This window comes from Ipomoea nil, unplaced genomic scaffold (genome assembly GCF_001879475.1).
Source record: "Ipomoea nil cultivar Tokyo-kokei standard unplaced genomic scaffold, Asagao_1.1 scaffold3321, whole genome shotgun sequence".
In the NCBI taxonomy this organism is placed as follows: Eukaryota; Viridiplantae; Streptophyta; class Magnoliopsida; order Solanales; family Convolvulaceae; genus Ipomoea; species Ipomoea nil.
Window position 1 is genome coordinate 4,461,560 of NW_017619749.1, and position 22,844 is coordinate 4,484,403.

At 31.7% G+C, this 22,844-nt stretch overlaps 1 protein-coding gene and 1 non-coding gene across 2 annotated transcripts; both read left to right on the forward strand.

Annotated features, from left to right (window-relative positions):
• Window positions 1–9,810: 9,810 nt before the first annotated feature.
• Window positions 9,811–13,934, forward strand: LOC109169658 (protein LIKE COV 2-like). Its single transcript, XM_019318520.1, has 7 exons — window positions 9,811–10,099; window positions 11,371–11,423; window positions 11,516–11,625; window positions 12,184–12,351; window positions 12,603–12,700; window positions 12,881–13,007; window positions 13,583–13,934. Exons 1-7 carry the CDS (start codon window positions 9,947–9,949, stop codon window positions 13,684–13,686), a joined length of 813 nt encoding a protein of 270 aa, XP_019174065.1. The 5' UTR covers window positions 9,811–9,946; the 3' UTR covers window positions 13,687–13,934.
• Window positions 13,935–14,111: 177 nt separating this feature from the next.
• TRNAN-GUU lies at window positions 14,112–14,185 on the forward strand. The gene has a single exon. It is a non-coding gene; the product is annotated as a tRNA-Asn (tRNA).
• Window positions 14,186–22,844: the final 8,659 nt, after the last annotated feature.

A 22,844-nucleotide genomic window follows, 5' to 3' on the forward strand; every position in this document is an offset into this window, starting at 1 on the left:
AAAAATGAATTATTTTTCCTTCGATCAAAAAATATATTTTCTGTTAACTTATTTTTTCATTGATAGTCCTAACAAACCTTGAAAATTACGAATTTTCAAAATAACTCTCATTTCAAAATTTTCAAAGTACGTATAAATAGATGTCTATGTTCTCTTTTATCTTAAAAAAAATAATTGTACTATTATTTTACATCAAAATGTGTAAGACAATTATCTATTCCTCTAAATATAACAAAATTTATCTGACAACTACAATGTAGTGTGATGACATCTGGATTATCATTTTAAATAGATGGTCATAGGTTCAAACAGGGACTTAATTTTTTTGGAAAAGTATATAACATATACTACCTTGTAAAGACACACAAATTAAGAAACAATTTACAGTGTGTTTATTATGAAAATATATAATTAATTTAATTTAATATAATATATCAAATATAGTTTTAAAATTTTGTATGGATATTGTATTTGGGTGGAAGGTAGTAGGAAAGTTGGAGTTGAATTGATCAAAGGCAACAACTCTATCGCCGATTGCTGCTAAAAACGATAAGAACATGATTGTGTTGATAAGGTCAACGGAGACCGTGGTTGACGGTTTTTATGCACACGTGGCGGGGTGTGTTTATTACTGTTTATAGTATGATTATGATTATTATTGTAGGATTTTGGTGGATTCAGACTTCACAGTGCCGGTGTAGGTTAGCCAAAAGTTCTAAACACATGTAATCAAGTCAAATTTAAATACCCAATCACCTCATGTTCAGATGACACCTCGGTATTTGAAATTTCACCCCGCCTGATTGTATTTCGGATCTGTTTGTTATTTAATACAAGTTTGCATTTGGTTTTCAAAAAATGTTCAAATGACACTTCTATATATAGCTCTCTTTGAGAGAAGGTCACATGATCAAACTCTGGTGTTGAGTGTTGACTCTTTGGACTACAGTACTTAGAGAAAATATAAAATAAATACTACATTATAATAAAGTCAATAATATTAAAAACAGTTAAATTTAAATAATTAAAATTTAATTTAATTTTTTTTTTTAAATAGTAAATACTCAAAATGGTCCCTCGACTATAGCTAAATTCACAAATTGGTCCTCGACTTTCAATTTCAACCAATTAAGTCCTTAACTTTGTAATTTTGACACGATTTGGTCCTCCATCTATTTGACCGTTTGTTGACCGTGATCGACGATCTCCAGAAGAACCTTCAGCTCTCGTCGGAGCACATGGAGGCCTCCAGGATGACGTTGCACTGGTTCGGAAACACGTCGTCTTCTTCGCTCTGGTACGAACTCAACTACACTTAATCCAAATGGAGGATGAAGAAAGGCGACCGGATTTGGTAGATTGCTTTCAGCAGTGGATTCAAATGTAACAGTATGATCTGGAAATGCAACCAGAACCTTAAAAAGTCGACGATGGACCATGAAATTACATATATAACTTCAAAAATCACAGTCAACAAACGGTCAAATAGACAGATGACCAAATTGTGTTAAAATTACAAAGTTAAGGACTTAATTGGTTGAAATTGAAAGTTGAGGACCAATTTGTGAATTTAGCTATAGTCGAGGGACCATTTTGGGTATTTACTCTAAAAAAAATTAGAACTCAATTCGACTTTAATAAATTATAATTTTTTTGATCTTGAACTATATAAATATACTTAATAAATATTACTCGGTATTTTTTTTATTAAGAAATATCATAACCACAATTAATATATATCTCCATTATGACCATTTTGTAATATACAAATATATATATATATATATATATATATATATATATATATATATATATATAAAGAAAAACTCAAGTTGTACATTACGCAAATTTAAACCCAGTTTAATAATAATGATTACATTTGAATATTTATTGAATTGAGTGTGACTAGTTCAAACTTACACCCACTAATATTTAGATCATACCTTATTAAAATTATTTATTATATTTTTAGAAGTATATACTTTTATCATATAATCTGTATTAATTAAAAAACTGAGTGAATTGTTAATGAAATAAACTATTAAGCAATGCACTTAAATTATTAAAAATTATGAAATAAATTGGGTGTACAAATTATTTAGTGGTTTATTAGCTCATTGTAATAAATGCACACTTTAAAAAAAAAATGAAGAAAAAAATGTTGAGTTAGGAAATATAGGACATGTGCTTTGAGTGCGAAAGCATGCAATGCGCAAAATAGAACAAATGGTACCTTTAACCTTTCTTTATAACTTTATTAAAATAACTAATAATTACTAAGAATTATTAAGACTTCCGTCAAGCAAATCTTATTCAAGCTTTACATCACATCACAAAAATTTGAAGCCGATTCATATCACGCAACTAAATCTACATGACTACATGGGCTTTATCAGAAGGCCACGTTGCACCTATTTTTCATTTCTCAGAAAATTCAATCATTTCTAGATTCTAGAAGGCCCACTTGAGAGTAGTTACAAAAGACACTATTCGCAGACACGAGGCCCATATATATGCCTCACTATTATTTTTTTTTAATACTCATAATTTTATTTTATTTTAAAAAAAAAAACCAGTGGTATATTAATTAAGGTCCAAGCTCAAGACATGATCAATGGATAAAAAAGAGACAGTAAAACAGTTCTTATAGTCAAACAATGACAATGTTTTCCTAGGTAAGCAATGGACAACCTTGTTCGTAAACCGTTTTGCAAAAAGAAAGCTCAAGTTAACAAAACTAGAAGCTATGGATCTAATATCATCCAAGATGAGATTAAAGGAAGAAAAAGAGTCATGCACATTCAAAATTCCATTCACTGCCGATAGACAGTCACTCTCAACTTGCAGGTCGTCAATGCCTTGATCTTTAATCCATTTCAGCGCCTCACGTATACCAATTGCTTCGGTCTCAGCTGGTTTGAAAAGGCAGCCCCAAGGTAGACTCATAATTTTTAAAAATATCTGCTCTATATTATTTCAAACATTTTTAGCTTAAATAAGCTAAATTCTATCTCCAGAATTCAAACTTATGACCACTTATTTAAAATAGTGAGTGTCATCACACTACTTTATAGTTGGTTTCATCAACCTATTTTAGAGTTCTATTCTTTTTAAGAGAAAATTTCAATTTTGGTCATATGACTATAGGGGCTTGTTAATTTCTGCCCCTAACTTTTAAAAGTGTCAATTTAGTACCTTAACTATGCAATTTTTGTCAATTTTGGTCACTCCGACCAAATTGCGGGCTAAATTTCGTCGGAAAATGTTAATAGTTAAAATAATGAGGGTATTTTGGTCATTTCAAGCCTCTTTTCTTCTTCTCCGGCGAGTCCATCCCTTCCTCTCCCGTTTCTGGCGTTATTTCTCTTTGTAAACCCTATCTTTAATATCATCAAGCCTCCTTTCCGCATCAACTTAGTTCATTGCATTCGCTAGAAATGGGAGGGGAAGAGATGGACTCGCCTGGGAAGAAGAAAAGAGACGTGAAATGACCAGAATATCCTCATTATTTTAACAATTAAAATTTTCTGGCAAAATTTGGCCGGCAATTTAACCGGAGTGACCAAAATTGATAATAATTATATAGTTAAGGTACTAAATTGACACTTTTAAAAATCAGGGGCTAAAATTAACAAGACCCCTATAGTCACATGACCAAAATTGAATTTTTTTTTATTTTTTATTTTTTATTTTTTAAATTATCACAAATTTTTGTTTGTCGACTTATAAAGTGATAAAACACTCTTAAATATTTGTAGATAATTACATTTTCAGAGTTAGACCTCTTGTTAAACTATAAGAGAATTTAATTTTTGAAGAATATAAGAGAATTTAATTTAATGTCTTTAAAAAAATTTAATGTCTTTAACTTTTATATGAGTTTACTTTTGATTGGTGAGTTCCGAATAATCTAATTATTTTTTTTAAAAATATTTTATTTTTATCATACTTGTGATTAAAAGGTGAAAAGTAAAATTTAAAGTGATATATTTTTACTAGTTGACAATGAAGTTTGTTTATTTTAAACTTATATAGGGGAAAAGAAGGTAAAATGTAATATTGAAAGAACCAAAAGTGACATATTGAACATTTTACAATTGGGGTAGAATTTAAAATATTTACGAGACATTTGATTTGAATGAAGAAATTAGGAATAGAGGAAATAGATCGTAATCTATCTATATATAAAAATAAAATCCTCCTTCCCAAAATTTCCCCCCAAAACTTAGGGGCATTTATGTAATATATTAATTTAATTAATTATAGAAATTATATATTATATATTATTCATATCCGTGTATGTATTTATTACTAATATGTAAAGAAAATTCTGTGTGAATAATAGGTAGTAGTGTATGACTAATTACCTTAATTAAATATAAATTAGATTACTATAAATCTGTGCATAACATATATTAGATTAGATTGCATATTTACCATATATGCATATTAGGATGGTATATTAAGCAGAGTAATACGTTTAGTATTTTACTAGAAATTATTTTAGTCAAATAATTAATTTTATTAATTAACCATATATATTTTCGTAAAATTAGCAATCAATTATTATTACATATTATATATTCCGCAATTCTCTTATGAACTTTTTGGAGAAAACAACCACCATCTATGTCTACAATGACATCGCTTATATTTGGTCTGAGACCCTCCGCCATTCCCTCCGCCTGGCGTCTCTATCGTGTCCCTTGGAGTTGAGAGAGGGCAGGATGAACTTCTGCCATGTATGTTTTTTTTCTTAGATTTCTTCTACTATCATTTCGTGTATATCTTGTGCGACGTCGTTCCTTCTGCGCTATTGTTTTTCTGCCTTTAATTCATCTTGCTTTTAGCGTTGCAGCAGATGACGAGTTGCATGGAGAGAGACAAAGGTTGATACGCGATTTGCATTGGTGAGGTTTTTATTATCTTAGTATTTTATTTTTCGTTTTGAGTTTTGTGTTTTTTTTTTTTTTTTTTTTTTTTTTTTGTGCATTTTCTGATTTTTAAACAAGAAAAGTTGTTCATAAGATAAAACAATTTTTTTTTTTGTTTATTTGTGGAAAAGATACGGATCTAGAGAGATCGACCGGGAACAGTAGAGTTCCTTACTCACCAAGTTGATAAAATTTGGAGAGGGACGAATTCTCTCTATATGTAAACATATAGAGAGGGAAGCATGATAGGATTGGAATACAGTAAAAACAAAAAAGAAGAGGTTAATGGCAAGATTCAAAAGAAGGTGGTGGAAAGTTGTTCTTCTTCATCTTATGAAAATACTTCTTCTAATTCTGATGAAGAATTAAAGGTCGGTTGATTAAAATATCTCTGTATGTGCATGCTTGAAAGTACCATTTACTGTTGTATTCTTTTATTGACATAAATTTAATTTCCTGTAATTAGATTTTTATAAAAATCATTGTTTTTTTTTTAATTTGTTTTTAGAGTATGGATTATTTGTTCCATTCAATGTTTAAAAAAAATAAAAATTGTGGGTTGTGCTTTAAGTAGTGACAGGTATCTAATGGTGAAATTATTGTTGTAGAAATCCGCTCTTAAAACTATAGTTGCACCTAAGAAATCAGTTTGACAAATCTAAAATCTTGTGCGTTATGCAGGAAGGATTTTATTTTTATTAATAGCATATATTATGATATGATTAATATTATTAAAGTAAGAAATTTATATATGATAAATTACTAAATATACTTATGGTAATGTTTATTTAAAATTTAATAAAATTAAAATATAATCCTCAAATTAAAATATAAAGTTATTTTGTCACTAACATTTTTTTTCAACTTTATTTAGTTATTTGACTATTCTTGAAATTTTAGGACTTTCTGGATTGAGAGGTGATTGAAAGTACTATTGGAACTTTGGAGCGTAACAAGCAATGTGATGCTAAGGATGGTAGATCTGTTAACTAATTGACTAATTGATATGTATTTAAAAAGAATAACTGATTAAGAATAAAAATTGCACGGAAATTAAGCCAATTGAAAAAGGAAATGAATGTTAATAATTGATTGAAAATAAAAAATGATTCCAAATTAAATGAAATGAAAAAGGAAATGGCCAAACCGTCCAAACAATAATATATGTAAATTGGAAAAGGAATCTGTTTTTAATATTTGACTGGAAATATTTAAAAAATAATTTGTTATTAATAATTAACTAATTGATATGAATTAAAAAAATAATTGATTGAGAACATAAATGACACAGAAATTATACCAATTTAGAAAACAAATAAATATTAATAATTCACTGAAAATTTAAAATGATCAACATATTAACTATTTTGAAAAGGAAATGAATTAACTATAATATCGATAAATTGGAAAAGGCATATATTATTAATAATAATTGACTGGAAATATAAAAAATATATGTTATTAATAATTAACTAATTAATATGCATTAAAGGGGAATAATTGATTGAAAATAAAATGGCACAAAAATTAGGCCAATTGAAAGAAAAAAAAAAGACTAATATTAATACTTGATTACAAATTAAAAATATCCTAAATTGACTCCCATGGAAAAAGAAATGCCCACAGTCCCAGACCACCCAAACAATAGTATAAATAAATTGGAAAAGACATTTGTTATTAATAATTGGTGACTGGAAATATTTAAAAAAATAATCTATTATTAATAATTAACTAATTGATATGTAGTAACAAAAAAATAATTGATTGAGATCAACATTTGATACGAAAATTAGGCCAATTAAAAAAAATAATAAATAATGATTTTTTTGGAATGGGAAATAAATAATAATAATAATAATAATAGATTAAAGATTAAAAATTAAAAATGATCACCGATTAACTATTTCGAATAGGAAACCAATTAACTATAGTATAGGTATTATATGGGATACATATGGATCCGAGCTCATTAATTTCTCAGAGGCAAATTATATCGTGCACCACGGTGCATAATCGATTATGCATCGCGCATCAAAACGACGTCGTTTTATTCAATGAAAAGAAACAAAATCTTTGCAAAAAATAACTTTGTTATTCAGTTTTTCATTTTGTATACACTGCAGTTTCAGTTCAACATAACTACAGTTTCATTTCGATATAACTACAGTTTCATTCAATATTTAAACACTCAAATATGTGAAAATGTTATTTTATTTTATTTTATATACACTATAGTTTCATTAAAACACAACTACATGATCATTTCAATATAATTACAGCTTCATTGTACAATATACACTCAAATATGTGAAATGTTATTCAGTTTCATTTTATATATACTGTAGTTTCATTTCACCACAGTTACAGTATCATTTTGATATAACTGCAGTTTCATTTGATAATATAAAAATAATACGTGAGACAGTCTCGGTTTAGACACATTGTAGTGTCACTCCGTTATAACTGCAGAAATTGCGCCGTTTTGATGCGCGGTGCATAATCGATTATGCACCGCGGTGCACGATATAACGACTGTTTCTCATAGAAAAGTAGTCATGCAATGGGCAAACTATTTTGAGAAAACTTTGCACATAGAATATTGTTACTACATTATTGCATGACTATGTTAATTATATGTCAATTAAAAATATAATGAATATTAATAAATGACTGAAAATTAAAAATGATCCCTTAACTATTTCAAAAAAGAAACGGATTAACTATAGTACAGGTAAATTGGAAAAGGAATCTATTATTAATAATTGACTAGAAATACTTTTAAAAAAAAAGAATATGTTATTAATAATTAACTAATTTATATGTATTAACGAATAATTAGCTGAGATTAAAAATGGCTGAGAAATTATGCCAATTGAAAATGAATGAATATTATTATTTGACTCAAAATTTTAAATGTTTCCCGATTAACTATTTTGAAAAGAAAATATATTAACTATAGTATATGTATTATATGGGATACATATGGATCCGAGCTCATTGATTTCCCAAAGAAAATAGTCATGCACTAGCACAGAGAATATTATTACTACGTTATTCAATGACTATGTTAATTATATGACAATTGAAAAAGGAAATGAATATTAATAATTGACTAAAAATTAAAAATAATCCCCAATTAACTATTTCGAAAATGAAACGGATTAACAATAGTTTAAGTAAATTGGAAAAGGTAATAGAGCTAGTAGATTCAAAAAAAAAAAAAAAAAGTAAATTGGAAAAGGTATCTATTATTAATAATTGACTGGAAATATAATTAGCAATTATATTAATAATTATAGTATAAACTAATTCTTTTTTTTTTGAAAGTTACTGGCTCTATTACATTGTAGTATCTGTTCATATACTTTCTCAACCTATTGAAACACAAAGAACCAATAACGCCTCCACTGAGGCTTGAACTCGTAATCTTCCAAATGGAAGTCCAACCCGGGTACCATTAGACCACATAGTCCTGGTAGTATAAACTAATTCATATGTATTAAAACAAATATTTGACTGAAAATAAAATATAAAATGATCACGAACTTACTGATTTTCTACCATTATATACTTTTAATTTTTTTTTTCTTCTGTTAGTTCTCAACTTTCTCTTTATTGTTTACTAATGGAATCAAATTTTGTCACTACCTCTGATCTATCTCCCACGACAATGAAAAGTTCTATAAGGTTGTTCTATAAGACTCTGGTTGATGTGTTGTTATTTGTCCAAAGAATATCAACACATAGTCGTCAACCACCCATCACTGATTTCATGACTCCAAGGTATTGCATTTTTACATTTTCAAACAACAACGTATTTTAATGATATTAAATTAATATCAATTAATATTAATATTTATGTTGTACTCCGTATGTTGTATGTTAGAAAGTCATACTTCAATATATTCTAATTGACTGAAAATAAAAAAAAGAATAATTGGCTTAAAATGAATTTGGTATTACTAATTGATTGAAAATATAATACGATCACTAATTAAGTGATATTCTACCATTATATATTTTCACCCGAGTCACCCGTCCGGATGGACTGAAGGTGTTAGCTCTAGACGAGGATGGACAAGATTGTGTTGCCACTACAAATGTCGTCTACAAAGAGGTTTCAATAATGTGTAAATATAACGGGTGATATTATGTTTTTTTTAATAGAAAAATTGCTATATATCTAGACAAAAAATATATTTTCCATACAAATGAATTAGGATATCAATTCATTCTTATAACTGAGTTGCTACAGAACGGGCACATTTGCCTAATTTATAAAAATACTGAACAATGATAAATAAAATTTCTAAAGTTACAACACTGCATGCGTACATCTACACATTAGCTATTAATTTGAGCAATTATTTGCTCAAATTCAAGCATTGATAACATAAAACACATAAATGATCCAAACCATATCTTCAATTGCACTATATAATATTTGATGTTCTAATTTAAATAATTATATATCGATCCAAATATTCTTAATATATTATAACAAATCTATTCCGTGCATCGCACGGGCGCAAATACTAGTTTTGTAAAAAAAGAAATAAAGAATAACGTGAAAATAGTAGTACTAGTAGTAATGAGGGCAAATGTGTCATTTGCTGTAATAATAATAATCAAGGCAAATGTGTCATTTGCTGTAGAATTCTTCTCCCACAAGATGTGAAATTTCAGTTTTAGAGACCCTAAAAATTACAATTTTATGATTGGAAAGAATTATAATTTTCTCTAATTAAATAATAAAATTTTAAGTTCAATGAAATTGGGTAAGAATAAAATTACATTTCCATTCTACCCTGAAGAGGACAAAATCATAAATTGGGATAAAATACAAGGGCCAAATAGACATTTAAGCTTTTTCGTTGTTGTCCGTCCTTGACTCCTTGGGTCCATCTCCATTCGTGTTTGCTCGATTTGAAATCCATTCATTTTGGATATTCCATTTCAGCCGGAAAATCCACAACTCTCCGGATTTCCGAACACTAACGGTCCTTCAGAAAATGGCAGATGATAAGAAAGAGTCAACGTCGTCGTCGAGTTCGCCGCGCCGGAGCGACCTTCACCACCACCACCTCCACCATCAGTTGGGGCAAGAAGATCCCGAAGATCCTGCTAAATCTCCTCCTAATTCCCCCAATTCCTCTACTCGCAAGGTTCTAAATCTCCGCTCTCCCTCCCTCCCTCTATGCGCGCATATATATATATCCGAAACTAACGCTTTTACGCATGTATTAATCAATTACCTTGATTTGCACCATGTCACTATGATTAATAGTTTTCCTTTAGTGGCTAATAATTTCTGAACTATTTATAGACAAAGAATTGTTCGTTTAAAAAAAAAAAGGAAAATAGAACTTAATATAAAATAAAATGGAAGCTGAATATTGTGAGTATTCTCGACCAGATTTATTATCTGATGACCAAGGAAGGACTTGGTGACTTGTGTTTACTCATACATGGGCAAAATGCATTATAACGCTAAGAGAAGTCTTGAATTTAACACTAGGCTGTTTGTGCACATCAAGGAAATAAGGAAGTACAACTTTTGTGCTGAAATTGCAACAATCTAATGAAATGTGTGTGTTTACTAAGGAATTCTCCATTTTTTTATGGAGAAATGTAAACTGAACAAAAGAAAAAATAGAGAATATGTTTACCTGTACATTAAACGAAAAGCAGAGAATAGAGAAGGGGAAACTAGAGAAAGGAAAACTGAAGAAATGGAAACCTAGAATTGGAGTAAATGTGGCATAATTTTCCAATATTTCTTTCCTTTATTACATATATTAATTTTTGTAGTTGAGATGAAGTGAATTCAAACAAAGTGAATGGTGCTTCTGCATCATTTAGGATTCTAGAAGGGAGGATGTACTCCTATTTAGATAGATATTGTGTCTAGATCTTCTTCGTGATTGATTGTCTTCAGTTTAAAAGATTCCACTTGCACTTAAGTTTGCCTGTGTGTGTTGTTGAATGCACCTGCTAATGTGATGACATTGACTAGAATGTGCTTAAAGCAATAGAGGCCTTGATGCTTGTTGCACTTTTTGCTCACAAATGTTTGGTTAGGCCATTGACGATATCATAGACATGTAAGACTTTTGCTCTTAGGTTTTTTCAGGCTTTTTTTTTTTTTTTTTTTTTAATGATTTCGCCTTGCCTTTGGAATCTTGTAGCTAACCAAAGGTTTTCTTGACATGGCTATACATGAATGTATATTTCAATTCTACACTAGTAAGAATTAATGATGGTTTAGTATAGCATTAAATAATACAGTACTTCTGGGCTGGTAAACTTATAGAGAGAGATGGAGGAAAAACAAGTGGGCTGGTACACTTGGGCAGAATTGTAGCATCACTTGTGATTGTTATTGCTGCACCATCTATTATGATAGTTACTCTTATATGACTCTTGCTTGTTTCAGGCTTGCTATGCTGTTCTGCAAAGTTGGGTTTCAAAGAAGTTCATGACTGGATGGTAATGAGTTAGGCCAAGTAGGTCGAGTGCTCATCCCATATACTGAAGCCTTTTGTGTTCTAACTATCTTTTCTAACTTTACCACTTTACAGTTTTGTCCTCTTCCCTGTGGCGGTTACTTTCTTTGTTACATGGTGGTTTATTCAATTTGTTGATGGTTTCTTCAGTCCCATCTATGAAAGACTTGGCATCAATGTATTTGGTGAGCCATAAGAATCAATTAACTTGTTACCATATCCTTTAAAATTTTAAATAGAGCTATCAGCTACAATATATTACTTGAGATCCCCCCCCCCCCCCCCCCCCCCCCCCCCCCTTTTTTTTTTTTCGGATTTTTTTCAAGTGACTAAATTATCAAAATGGTCCCTTGATTATAGTGATTTTACAACTTTGGTCAATGACTTCTAGTTTCGTCCAATAATATCCTTGATCATCAAATTTTGTATTTATTTTAGTCTTATGGAAGGTTACAATATTTTAGTCTGATCAAAATGGTCCTTCGGAGGACTAAAATATGTACAAATTTGACCAAACAACAAAACAGTTGTTTGGGCCTGTGAATCTGGTTTGTCATGGATGTTTGATGTTTCTCTCTCTCTGCTTTGTTTTCTTTAGTTTTATTTATTTATTTTTTTGTGTTGAGGGTGATGTGTTAAATTAGCACTTCCAGCTGAATAGCTGATGCAATGGCTTCAAGCATGTGCTGCTGGTTGTTTGCAAACTGTTTCTCTTCCTTAAGTCCTTCTCTTTCTTTCTGCAGGACTTGGATTCATCACATCATTAATATTTGTATTTTTCATTGGTGTTTTTGCCTCATCATGGTTTGGTGCAACTGTCTTCTGGTTAGGGGAATGGTTTATCAAGCGAATGCCCTTTGTAAAACACATATACTCTGCATCCAAACAAATTAGTTCTGCTATATCTCCAGGTTATTATCTTCATTTGACTTTTGTTTTTCTGGAAACCTTAATGCACTTTTAAATGAACTAGCTTAATTGAATTTCTACCTGTGCTATGTGTTCCTTTTAGCATCCGTAGACCTCTGGTTGAAATGTAATATGTTGGGCTTCCCCTCACTTCCTCAGCGCTTGAAAGTTGCATATCTAAAGTTAGCATAACAAGAAAACAGTTGCTTGTTTTATGGGTTTCCTTGGTTATTCTTTTGGTATTTTTGTACAGATCAAAATACCACTGCTTTTAAGGAAGTTGCAATCATCCGCCACCCCCGAGTTGGTGAATATGCACTTGGTTTCATAACGTCATCACTTGTTCTCCAGGTGCTTGCAACATCATGTATTTAGATTGTAGAGATAGTTACTCTCAAGTTGATTCCAATGAGCTTTAGTTCCTCTTTCTCGGGATACACGAACCCACTTGATATTCTCAGTGTTTATGCTAGTCTGATTGAAATATATTAATATATGTCATCATAGTGATTTGTTTGAAGTTGATTGCAGACTCATAATGGCGATGAAGAGTTATGCAGTGTGTATGTCCCTACAAATCATTTATATATCGGAGACATATTTCTAATTAATTCCAAGGAGATCATAAGGCCTAATTTGTCTATTCGAGAAGGCATAGGTAATTTTGTTATCTTTCCTGTCTGCTGACAGTAGTTTTACAGATGTGTCGTGTCTGCTTTTACTACTTCTCAGATAATGCTAGTATGAATTATTAGCTTTATATTTTATTTTTATAATTTGTAAAATTTTTATTCGAATATTTTGTCTTTAGACTAGGGATGCTGTTTCTATTTGATTCTAGCATGCAGGTTAAATTATTGTAGGAATCAAAAATTAAAAAAAAAAAAACAAACGTAAGCACTATAAGGGTGCAGGGCACTAGTGAGGACTTGATCTAGTCTAGTGGAATAAGTGATAACGTTTGAGACGGAGGTTCAACTTTGAAGTCTGTATGTTTGAGACGAGGTTCAACTTTGAAGTCTATGTTTATTTTGATTAGTGGGGGCGAGCAGCCACTGCATTGGTAAATGGAAAGATTTATTGAACATTTTCAAGAAGGATATATAGTAGTTTATTTGGGTATGCCAAGTTGCCAACCAAGTGTTAATACTTGTGTGCTTATAATATACAAGTGTGATGGATTTGTCTTATCTTTAATTTAATTTGCTGAAGTTGTGTTGCCTTGCATTTCAGAGATCATTGTTTCAGTGGGAATGTCGATGCCTCAAATGATTTCTCCTGTGGATACAATTACACGTCAGAACGAGAGGATCCCTCTGAACAGAATGGTGAAGTAAATGAGAAAGTGAAGATGTGTATTTTGTGATTTGTACCACACTGATGTATTATTATTAGTTTTGAAGATAGGTACGATGCCGGCAGCATTTACGCTATTTTGTTGGTATAGAATCAGTTGGGTGAGTGCTAATATGTGTGTGTTTTTAATGAAACTCCGAGCTGGAGGAATTGTGTATAGGTACCAAATCATCATCAGCATCTGTACGTACATTTTGATCAATTCTTAAATCCTTTTTCGCAGAAATTCTCAGATGCTTGTCTCAGCTATCGGCTTATTATTAGGGCACCTTATCTAATTTATATATATATATATATATATATATATATATATATAATTTTGACGCTTATTAATGTTAACGGTAACGTAATAGAAATTGGCAATTGCAAAGTGTTATAATAGTTTTTTAAGAAACATAAATGTGTAGCTGGAATAGCTCAGTTGGTTAGAGCGTGTGGCTGTTAACCACAAGGTCGAAGATTCGAACCCTTCTTCTAGCGAAAATTGTAAATTTTTTTTTTTGCCAACTCCTAAATCGATTGAATCGCCCTAATTAATTTGCTTCGTTCGGATATTTGTGTCAAGTCAATGACACCAAAAAAAAAAAAAAAAAAAAAAAAACTAAACTAGACTATCTTGCATAGAGGGTAATGAATGCACTCGATTGAATCGCCCTAATTAATTTGTTTCGTTTGGATATTTGTGACAAGTCAATGGTGGTGTCATTTTCTTCAAGTAAGAAGTCCAATACAGAATTCATATTTATAATTGTATAGAATTTATGTTTATAATACATAATTACATAAATATGATATAATAAAGACATATAAACACTTAACGTAATGCACATAATTCATATTCATAATGTACAGAATTCATGTTTGTACTGAATTCATGTTTATTATATCATATATTTATGTGTACGTGAATTATGAACATAAATTATGTACATTATGAACATGAATTTTGTATATTACGAAATTAAATTATGTATTGAATTAAGATCCACATTGCACTGTGAACCCTAGTCTACAATATAATGATTGTAGTTGAGGTTGGTGAGCCCAAATGAAGTCGGCCCAACCAACATGCATAAAGACTCACCTTGATATGACCTAGTTTAACAGAGTTTTTTGCACTTTTGGTCCCACGACTATAGTGGCACTAGCAGAATTGATCCACGACTTTTGAACCTTGTAATTTTAGTCCATGACTATTGATTTTTTTGCAAAAATGGTCCTTCCGGCCACTTTTCCGTCAAAATTCCACCGGAAAAAAAAATTCTCCATTTTTAACAGGGCTAAAATTGACATTTGACTTATCTCAAAAAATAAAAGAAAAAAATTGACATTTGACTACATACAATATTACTGGGCTACATACTACTGCCCCAGGCGGCGGAGTTCCTGGAGTAGGCAGGGCTGTCAGTAAGCGGCGGAGCGGCCGTGGCGTTCAATTCCCCGGGCTAGTTGGGTTATCCGGCATCAGCATTGGAGGCGGAGCCAGCACGCTTGCCGGATCATTCGAAGACATCGGAAAAGCTTCGCTGTATAGATTTTCGGCGAGAGAAGCGGCGGAGATTTTCAAATGCAACCGCTTATATTTTTTTTTGTTGAGATAAGTAAAATGTCAATTTTAGCCCTGTTAAAAATGGAGAATTTTTTTTTTCGGTGAAAATTTTGACGGAAAAGTGGCCGGAAGGACCATTTTTGCAAAAAAATCAATAGTCGTGGACTAAAATTGCAAGGTTCAAAAGTCATGGATCAATTCTGCTAGTGCCACTATAGTCGTGGGACCAAAAGTGCAAAAAACTCTAGTTTAACATGATCACTGGGAATTGGGAGTGGGAGAGCAGCAATTATACTGTGGAGTGTGAACTCTGGTCCACAAAGCTTTGTGGACCATGGTTAAAAAACGACGCCGTTTTTATAAATAAAAAAATAACTGCTGTTAAGCTGAACGGAGTGTGTATATTTTGTGCGTTAATTACCAAATGAAACTGTAGTATATCTAAACTGACATTACCTCACGTATTATTTTTATATTATCAAATGAAACTGCAATTGAATTGAACTGAACTGAAACTGTAGTTGTGTTGAAATGAAACTGCAGTGTATAAAAAATGAAACTGAATAACAATTTTACATATTTTAGTGTATATTGTTCAACGAAACTATAGTTATATCAAAATAATACTGTAGTTGTGTTAAAATGAAACTGCAGTGTATACAAAATGAAACTACAGTGTATACAAAATGAAACTGAATGACATGATTACTTTTTGCGGAACGACACCAAACAAGTGTTGTTTCTTTTCATTAAACAAAATAACTTCGTTTGACGGTGGAAACTTGAGTATACAAAAAAAAAAAAAAAAGTCAAAGAAAACAATAGATATAAAGCTATGCAATAAATCTGACCAAACTAGCTAAAAACGGCGCATGCAATAAATGAACGCAAGTGGACAATTAGTGAAGGAAAGCAATAGAAATTTCCCCACATACAGATTCTCATTAATTACTTCATTATTATCCTGTTGAACAACGTATAATACTAATGCCAACTTAATACGACTTCGAGGCTGTATCGAAATATATATTATTTAGACTAAATCCCTGAATCAATCTATATATACCTTGGCCTCCTAGCTTCTTCCTTATGCATTCACCCATCCCAGCAGTAAACACACTTTCTCCTCGTGTGTCACAATGAGAAAGCCTGCATATAAACTATTATTGTTGCTTACTATTAAACACCTCCTATCTCTTCATCTTTCTTCTGCTTACCCTATTTCCAATACTACAAACACCAATCCATTTTTGCCTGCAAATGATGATCAGCTGCAAGTACGTGCTCTTTTAACTTGGAAGTCAAGTCTTGATGGCAAAAGCCAAAAAGTACTTTCATCATGGGTTGGTAGCAATTCATGCAAATGGATTGGAGTTACTTGTAATAGAGATGGGAGTGTTACAAATATGAATCTTTCTGGTTACGGTTTAAAAGGTACTCTTCAAGATTTGAATTTTTCGTCCTTGTTCCATTTGCAAAGTATTGATCTTTCTAAAAATTCGCTCAATGGCAGCATTTCTTTTATTAAAGATATGCTCTACTTTCAAAATTTAACAACTATGCATCTCTATAGAAATTGGTTTTCGGGTTCAATTCCTCATGAGATTGGATATTTAAATTCGCTAGTAGATTTGGAGTTGGACACGAACAACCTCACGGGTCAAATTCCTATTTCTATAGGGAACTTGCGAAATTTAAAGAATCTACATCTTCATACAAATCAACTTTCAGGTCACATTTCTCAAGAAATTGGTTTATTGACGTCCCTTATTGAAATAGACATGGGTTCTAATAATCTCATTGGCCAAATCCCTACTTCAATTGGAAATTTGAAAAATTTAAGGTTATTGTATCTCTTCAAAAATGGACTCTCTGGTAGCATTCCTGCTACCATTGGAAATTTGTCGAATTTGAGGTATTTGTCCTTAATTTTTAATAACCTCACTGGTCAAATTCCTATCTCTTTAGGAGGTCTGACAAATTTAGAATCCATTTTTCTCCATGATAATAAACTCTCTGGTCGTATTCCCGAAGAAATTGGATTGTTATCCTCCCTTGTCGAACTAGATCTGTCCACAAATGATTTGTTTGGTCAAATACCTAGTTCAATTAGAAACTTGACAAAATTGAATATGTTTACTCTGTTTTTCAATCAACTCAGTGGTCACCTTCCATTAGAACTAAATAATGTTAGTGCAAATCTCATTATTTTTCAAATAGGTGGTAATCATTTCTCTGGTCCTTTGCCAGAGAATTTATGTCTTGGCAAGTCACTAACCTATTTCTCAGTTGTGTACAATAACTTTAGTGGAAATATTCCCAAAGGCATAAAAAACTGCACAACCCTTCAAAGAGTTAGGCTTGAATATAACAAACTCTCCGGAGACATATCTGAAGATTTTGGAATATATCCCAACCTAACTTACATTGATTTGAGTTCCAATAACTTCCATGGCCAGCTTTCTTCAAACTGGGGTCTTTGTTCAAAGCTACAAGCGTTGAAGATTTCCAGAAATAGTATTTCTGGGAAAATCCCACCTGAACTTGAAAATGCATCTCATCTAGAATTTCTTGATCTCTCCTCCAATCAACTTGTTGGGAACATTCCAAAGAGTTTTAGTACTCTACATTCCTTGGGTATTTTAAAGTTGGATGGCAACAAACTGTCTGGCAACATAACATTAGGAATTGGGGAATTGTCTTTGCTCACAGAGTTGAACTTGGCTGCAAATAGGTTTATTGGTTTCATTCCAGATGGCTTAGGAAGTTGTCAAAAGTTAACTGTCTTTAATTTGAGTCAAAATATGTTTGAGGGTAGGATTCCTTATGATATAGGAAGCATGCAGTTCCTTCAAACTCTTGATCTCAGTCAAAACATGCTAACTGGCAAGCTACCACAACAGTTTGGAGGATTAATATCCTTACAAAGCCTGAATGTTTCACACAATAAGTTGTCAGGCTCCATCCCATCAAGCATGGCACAATGCTTAGGTTTGGTTTCCGTTGATGTATCCTATAATGAGTTGGAAGGAATGCTCCCAGACAACAAAGCATTTGAAAATGCTACATTTGAATCATTAAGAAACAACAAAGGTTTGTGTGGCAACATTGCTGGTTTGAAGCCATGTTCTTCTGGATCTCCTGAAAAGAAGACAGATCAAGATCACAAAACAACAACTTTGGTTTTAATCATAGTGATACCGATTGGAGTTATTGGTGTTGTTGCGATGGTTGTTGTCATATGGTTGATTCCACTAAGAAGGTGCATCAAAGAAATGCCAAGGGCATCCAGAGAGAATTTGTTCACAATATTGAACTTTGATGGGAATATTGCATATGAAAGCATAGTAGAAGCAACAGACAACTTTGATTCAAGATACTGCATTGGAGTGGGAGGATCTGGAAGTGTATTTCGAGCTGAGTTATCCAATGGTCAGGTGTTTGCAGTAAAAAAGTTGAATGGTGAATCCATTCAAGGAGAAGGATCTCTGGACCTCAAAAGTTTTTCAAACGAGATTCGCAGTTTAAGTGAGGTGAGACATCGGAATATTGTTAGGTTGTATGGTTTTTGCTCTCATGTGCGACATTCGTTCCTAGTTTATGAGTATTTAGAAGGTGGAAGCCTAGCACATGTACTCAGCCATGATGAAAAATCAATAGAATTGGATTGGGTTAGGAGGGTGAGTGTTGTTAAAGCTGTGGCGAAAGCATTATCATACATGCACCATGGTTGTTTCCCTACTATTGTTCACCGAGACATATCGAGCAAGAATATTCTTTTTGACCATGAATACGAGGCTCACATATCTGATTTTGGCACGGCTAAACTCTTGAATTCCAATTCATCGAACTGGACTTCGTTTGCTGGAACATTTGGCTACACTGCTCCAGGTATGCATTGTACTAATTGATGTTTTTAATTACATAAACTACACAGTTAACGCAATTGTTTATTCTTGTTTTGATTTTGTTTATAGAGTTTGCTTACACAATGGAGGTGAACGAAAAGTGTGATGTGTTCAGTTTTGGAGTGGTAGTTTTAGAAGTGATTATGGGACGACATCCAGGTGACATTGTTGCATCCATTTCATCGTCTTCATTATCTGAAGACCAAAACCTTGTTTTTAAGGAGGTGTTGGACCCTCGAGCTTCAAGTCCTGGGAAACATGAAGCTGAAGTATTGGTGTTGATTGCAAAAATAGCATTTTCGTGTCTAAATTTCAATCCAGAATCTCGGCCGACTATGCTCCAAGTTTCTGCATTACTGTCCAAGAAAATGCAGCCTTCGGACTTGTTCCATCATATCACACTTTGCCAATTGTTCGGTCTTGAATTTCCCACTGCCTGCATAGACGGAGGCAGTATGGGGGCAGTGGGGGCAGCTGCCCCCACTCCCCCACCTCACCCCTTTATATATATATGTATGTATATATCGACATATATAGCATTAAATGTTATATAAAATTTATATTTATGTTTGATTTATTAATAGTTAGAGTAGCTTAGTTGTTTGAGCTTTAAATTTAATTTTTAAAAAAGTGTATGGTTATAGGTTCGAATCTCATTAAAAACACTTTTCCATCTTCACTTATTTATTTTATATCTTTCATTCCTTCTCAAGATAAATATTTTTTAGCTTACTTTTATGAATCATTTAATTAACAAATTAAATGCTCTTTTAGTCTACTTTTTATGAATCATTTAATTAATGTAGTATACAAGTTTATATTATGCTTCATTTTATTCAAATTATTTTACATTTTTACCTCACTCAAGTATACTTTTTTGCTCTGATTCTAACTATCGTTTAATCTATCAAAAAATTTCTATTGTAATTTATAATATATTTTGTATTTTAACCTTATTATGATTGTTTGATATTTCGTAATTGATATTGCTAACTGTCATTTAAACTTCGCCCCCGCTCAAGTATTTTTCTGGCTCCGTCCCTGAGTCTGCCTGAGTACAACATTAATCTTCATGATTTGCATATTATATATCCTTTTGGTTGTATTCTTTGTTTTCTAAGAATAATAATCTGATCAATTTCTCATCTTCCTAATTTGTAATCATTTGTTTTATGTCTACTCTTGTATGAAATCTAGAAGATTGCTTATGAAAGATAACTGAAAAGTTTAACTTATCGCACAATAATCTCTTTGGGTACATTCCATCAATTATTTCTCAGTGTTCTGCTGTAGATATTTTTTTTTGAAAAGTTCTGCTGTAGATATGATTGATGTATCATACAATTAGTTAGAAGGTTCCATCCCAAATAATAAAGCATTTCTAGAAGCTCCGTATAATTTCTTGAGAAATAACAAAGGTTTTCTATAATTTACTTTTAATATATTAAAAATGTATTTTTTATGGTCAACACAACACTGTATAGACCATGGTCGACATAATAATTTACCATATCTTATTATTTTGAGTTATGGGATAGGTTAGACTTAAAATTTTAAGGAAAATACCATATGTTCTCCATTTCTTACTCCCAATTTCTACTCCTTCTCATAAGTTTTTGATATAAACAATTTTCTGAGACTCACATGATGAAAATATCCTATTATTGTTTGCTACATCATAAAGTAAAAACTGACGGAGTAGAATTTAGAAGTACATGTAATAAAACTCTATTTGTATTATTTGTCCAAGTCTAACTAGACTCATTTTAACTGAATTAGACAATCTAATTTATAACTCCCGCACGTTCTCACTTATATTCCAAGACTCATATTCAACTTCTTCGATTCCTAAGTTCGGTAAGGTTTGCCAAACACCTTGTGTTCAGATGACACATCTATAATTTTTTTTGAGAGAAGGTAGGATCGAATCCCGAGAGAGTATTGACTCTTTGGGTTTCTTCCTCGCGATTCAGTCAAATCATGTGGCTCTCGCTGTGTCTTTTCCATCGAACCTATAAGAAATACAATTGTATCACTTCTAGGGGTATTCTTCGCAACTGAGCCTTTGCATTTTGCAATTAATCTTTTGTTCAATCTCTTTCGATGAGAAATAATGGTATGGTCATGCTATTTTTTATTTTTTAAAAGTTGACAATAAAATAATAATGTAACAGAAATAATAGAAATATCAAAGTCAAAGAAAGTGATAGATATACACCTATGCAATAAATCTGATCCATGGCCGGATATTGAGGCTGGCAAGATGGGCAACAACATAGGACCTCAATTTAAGAGAATCTAATATTTACATCGTTCATATTTATTTGAAATAATAATCATATATTTTACCGTAGGAACAATAATTTTTACGTTAACACGTTGTTACACCGTTCATACTTATTTGAAATATAAAAATTGTACATTTTACCTTATTAATTTTAAAGATTGTTCTTATATTTTTAATAGGCCTCATTTATTTATACAAGCGAGACCACATAAATAAAAAAAGGCGGCACTGATCTGACCAACCTAATATGATACATTGAGATAGATGCTACTAGCTAATCATCATTCCGGTTTTGTAGGCGTAGATGCCGACAATTAGTCAATTAAAGTATGTAACCAACATAAATTTACTCTATTATTATATCATTGAGATTGAGATGCTACATCCGATTTAGACTAATATTTTTTGTCAAATATTTTACTCAATAAAATATCAGGTAATGTATTCATCCCCTACTACGGATTGGAGTTTCTATATAAACACACTTTTTAGTGCTCCTAGTAAACACACTTTCTCTTGTATCACAATGAGAATGCCTGCATATAAACTATTTTTGTTGCTTACTATTAAACACCTCCTATCCCTTCATGTTTCTTCTTCTTCTTCCCCTATTCCCAATACTACAAACACAAATCCATTTTTGCCTGGAAATAATTTGCAAGTAGAAAATGAAGTAGGTGCTCTTTTAACTTGGAAGTCCAGTCTTGATGGCAAAAGCCAAAAAGCACTTTCATCTTGGGTTGGTAGCAATTCATGCAAATGGATTGGAGTTACTTGTAATAGAGATGGGAGTGTTACAAGTATGAATCTTTCTGGTTACAATTTAAAAGGTACTCTTCAAGATTTGAATTTTTCGTCCTTGTTCCATTTGCAAGTTATTGATCTTTCTAAAAATTCTCTCAACGGTAGCATATCTTTTATAAAAGATATGCTCCATTTTCAAAATTTAACGACTATGCGTCTCTATGAAAATTGGTTTTCTGGTCCAATTCCTCATGAGATTGGATATTTAAATTCTCTAGTAGATTTGGAATTGAACTTGAACAACCTCACGGGTGAAATTCCTATTTCTATTGGGAACTTGCGAAATTTAACGATTCTACATCTCGATACAAATAAACTTTCAGGTCACATTCCTCAAGAAATTGGTTTTTTGACATCCCTTATTGATTTACAGATGAGTTTTAGTAATCTCATTGGTCCAATCCCTACTTCAATTGGAAATTTGAAAAATTTAAGGAAGTTGTATCTCAGCAAAAATGGACTCTCTGGTAGCATTCCACCTACCATTGGAAATTTGTCGAATTTGAGGACTTTGTCCTTATTTTCTAATAACCTCACTGGTCAAATTCCTGTCTCTATAGGAGGCATGACAAATTTAGAATCCATTTTTCT

What these genes read in the sequence shown, in the direction of transcription:
- LOC109169658 (XM_019318520.1), top strand. Translation starts at nt 9,947, where the DNA reads ATGGCAGATGATAAGAAAGAGTCAACGTCGTCGTCGAGTTCGCCGCGC. An exon ending in AAGAAGTTCATGACTGGATG is followed by an intron (nt 11,424 to 11,515) that starts GTAATGAGTTAG and finishes ACCACTTTACAG; the next exon opens with TTTTGTCCTCTTCCCTGTGG. An exon ending in CGTCATCACTTGTTCTCCAG is followed by an intron (nt 12,701 to 12,880) that starts GTGCTTGCAACA and finishes AGTTGATTGCAG; the next exon opens with ACTCATAATGGCGATGAAGA.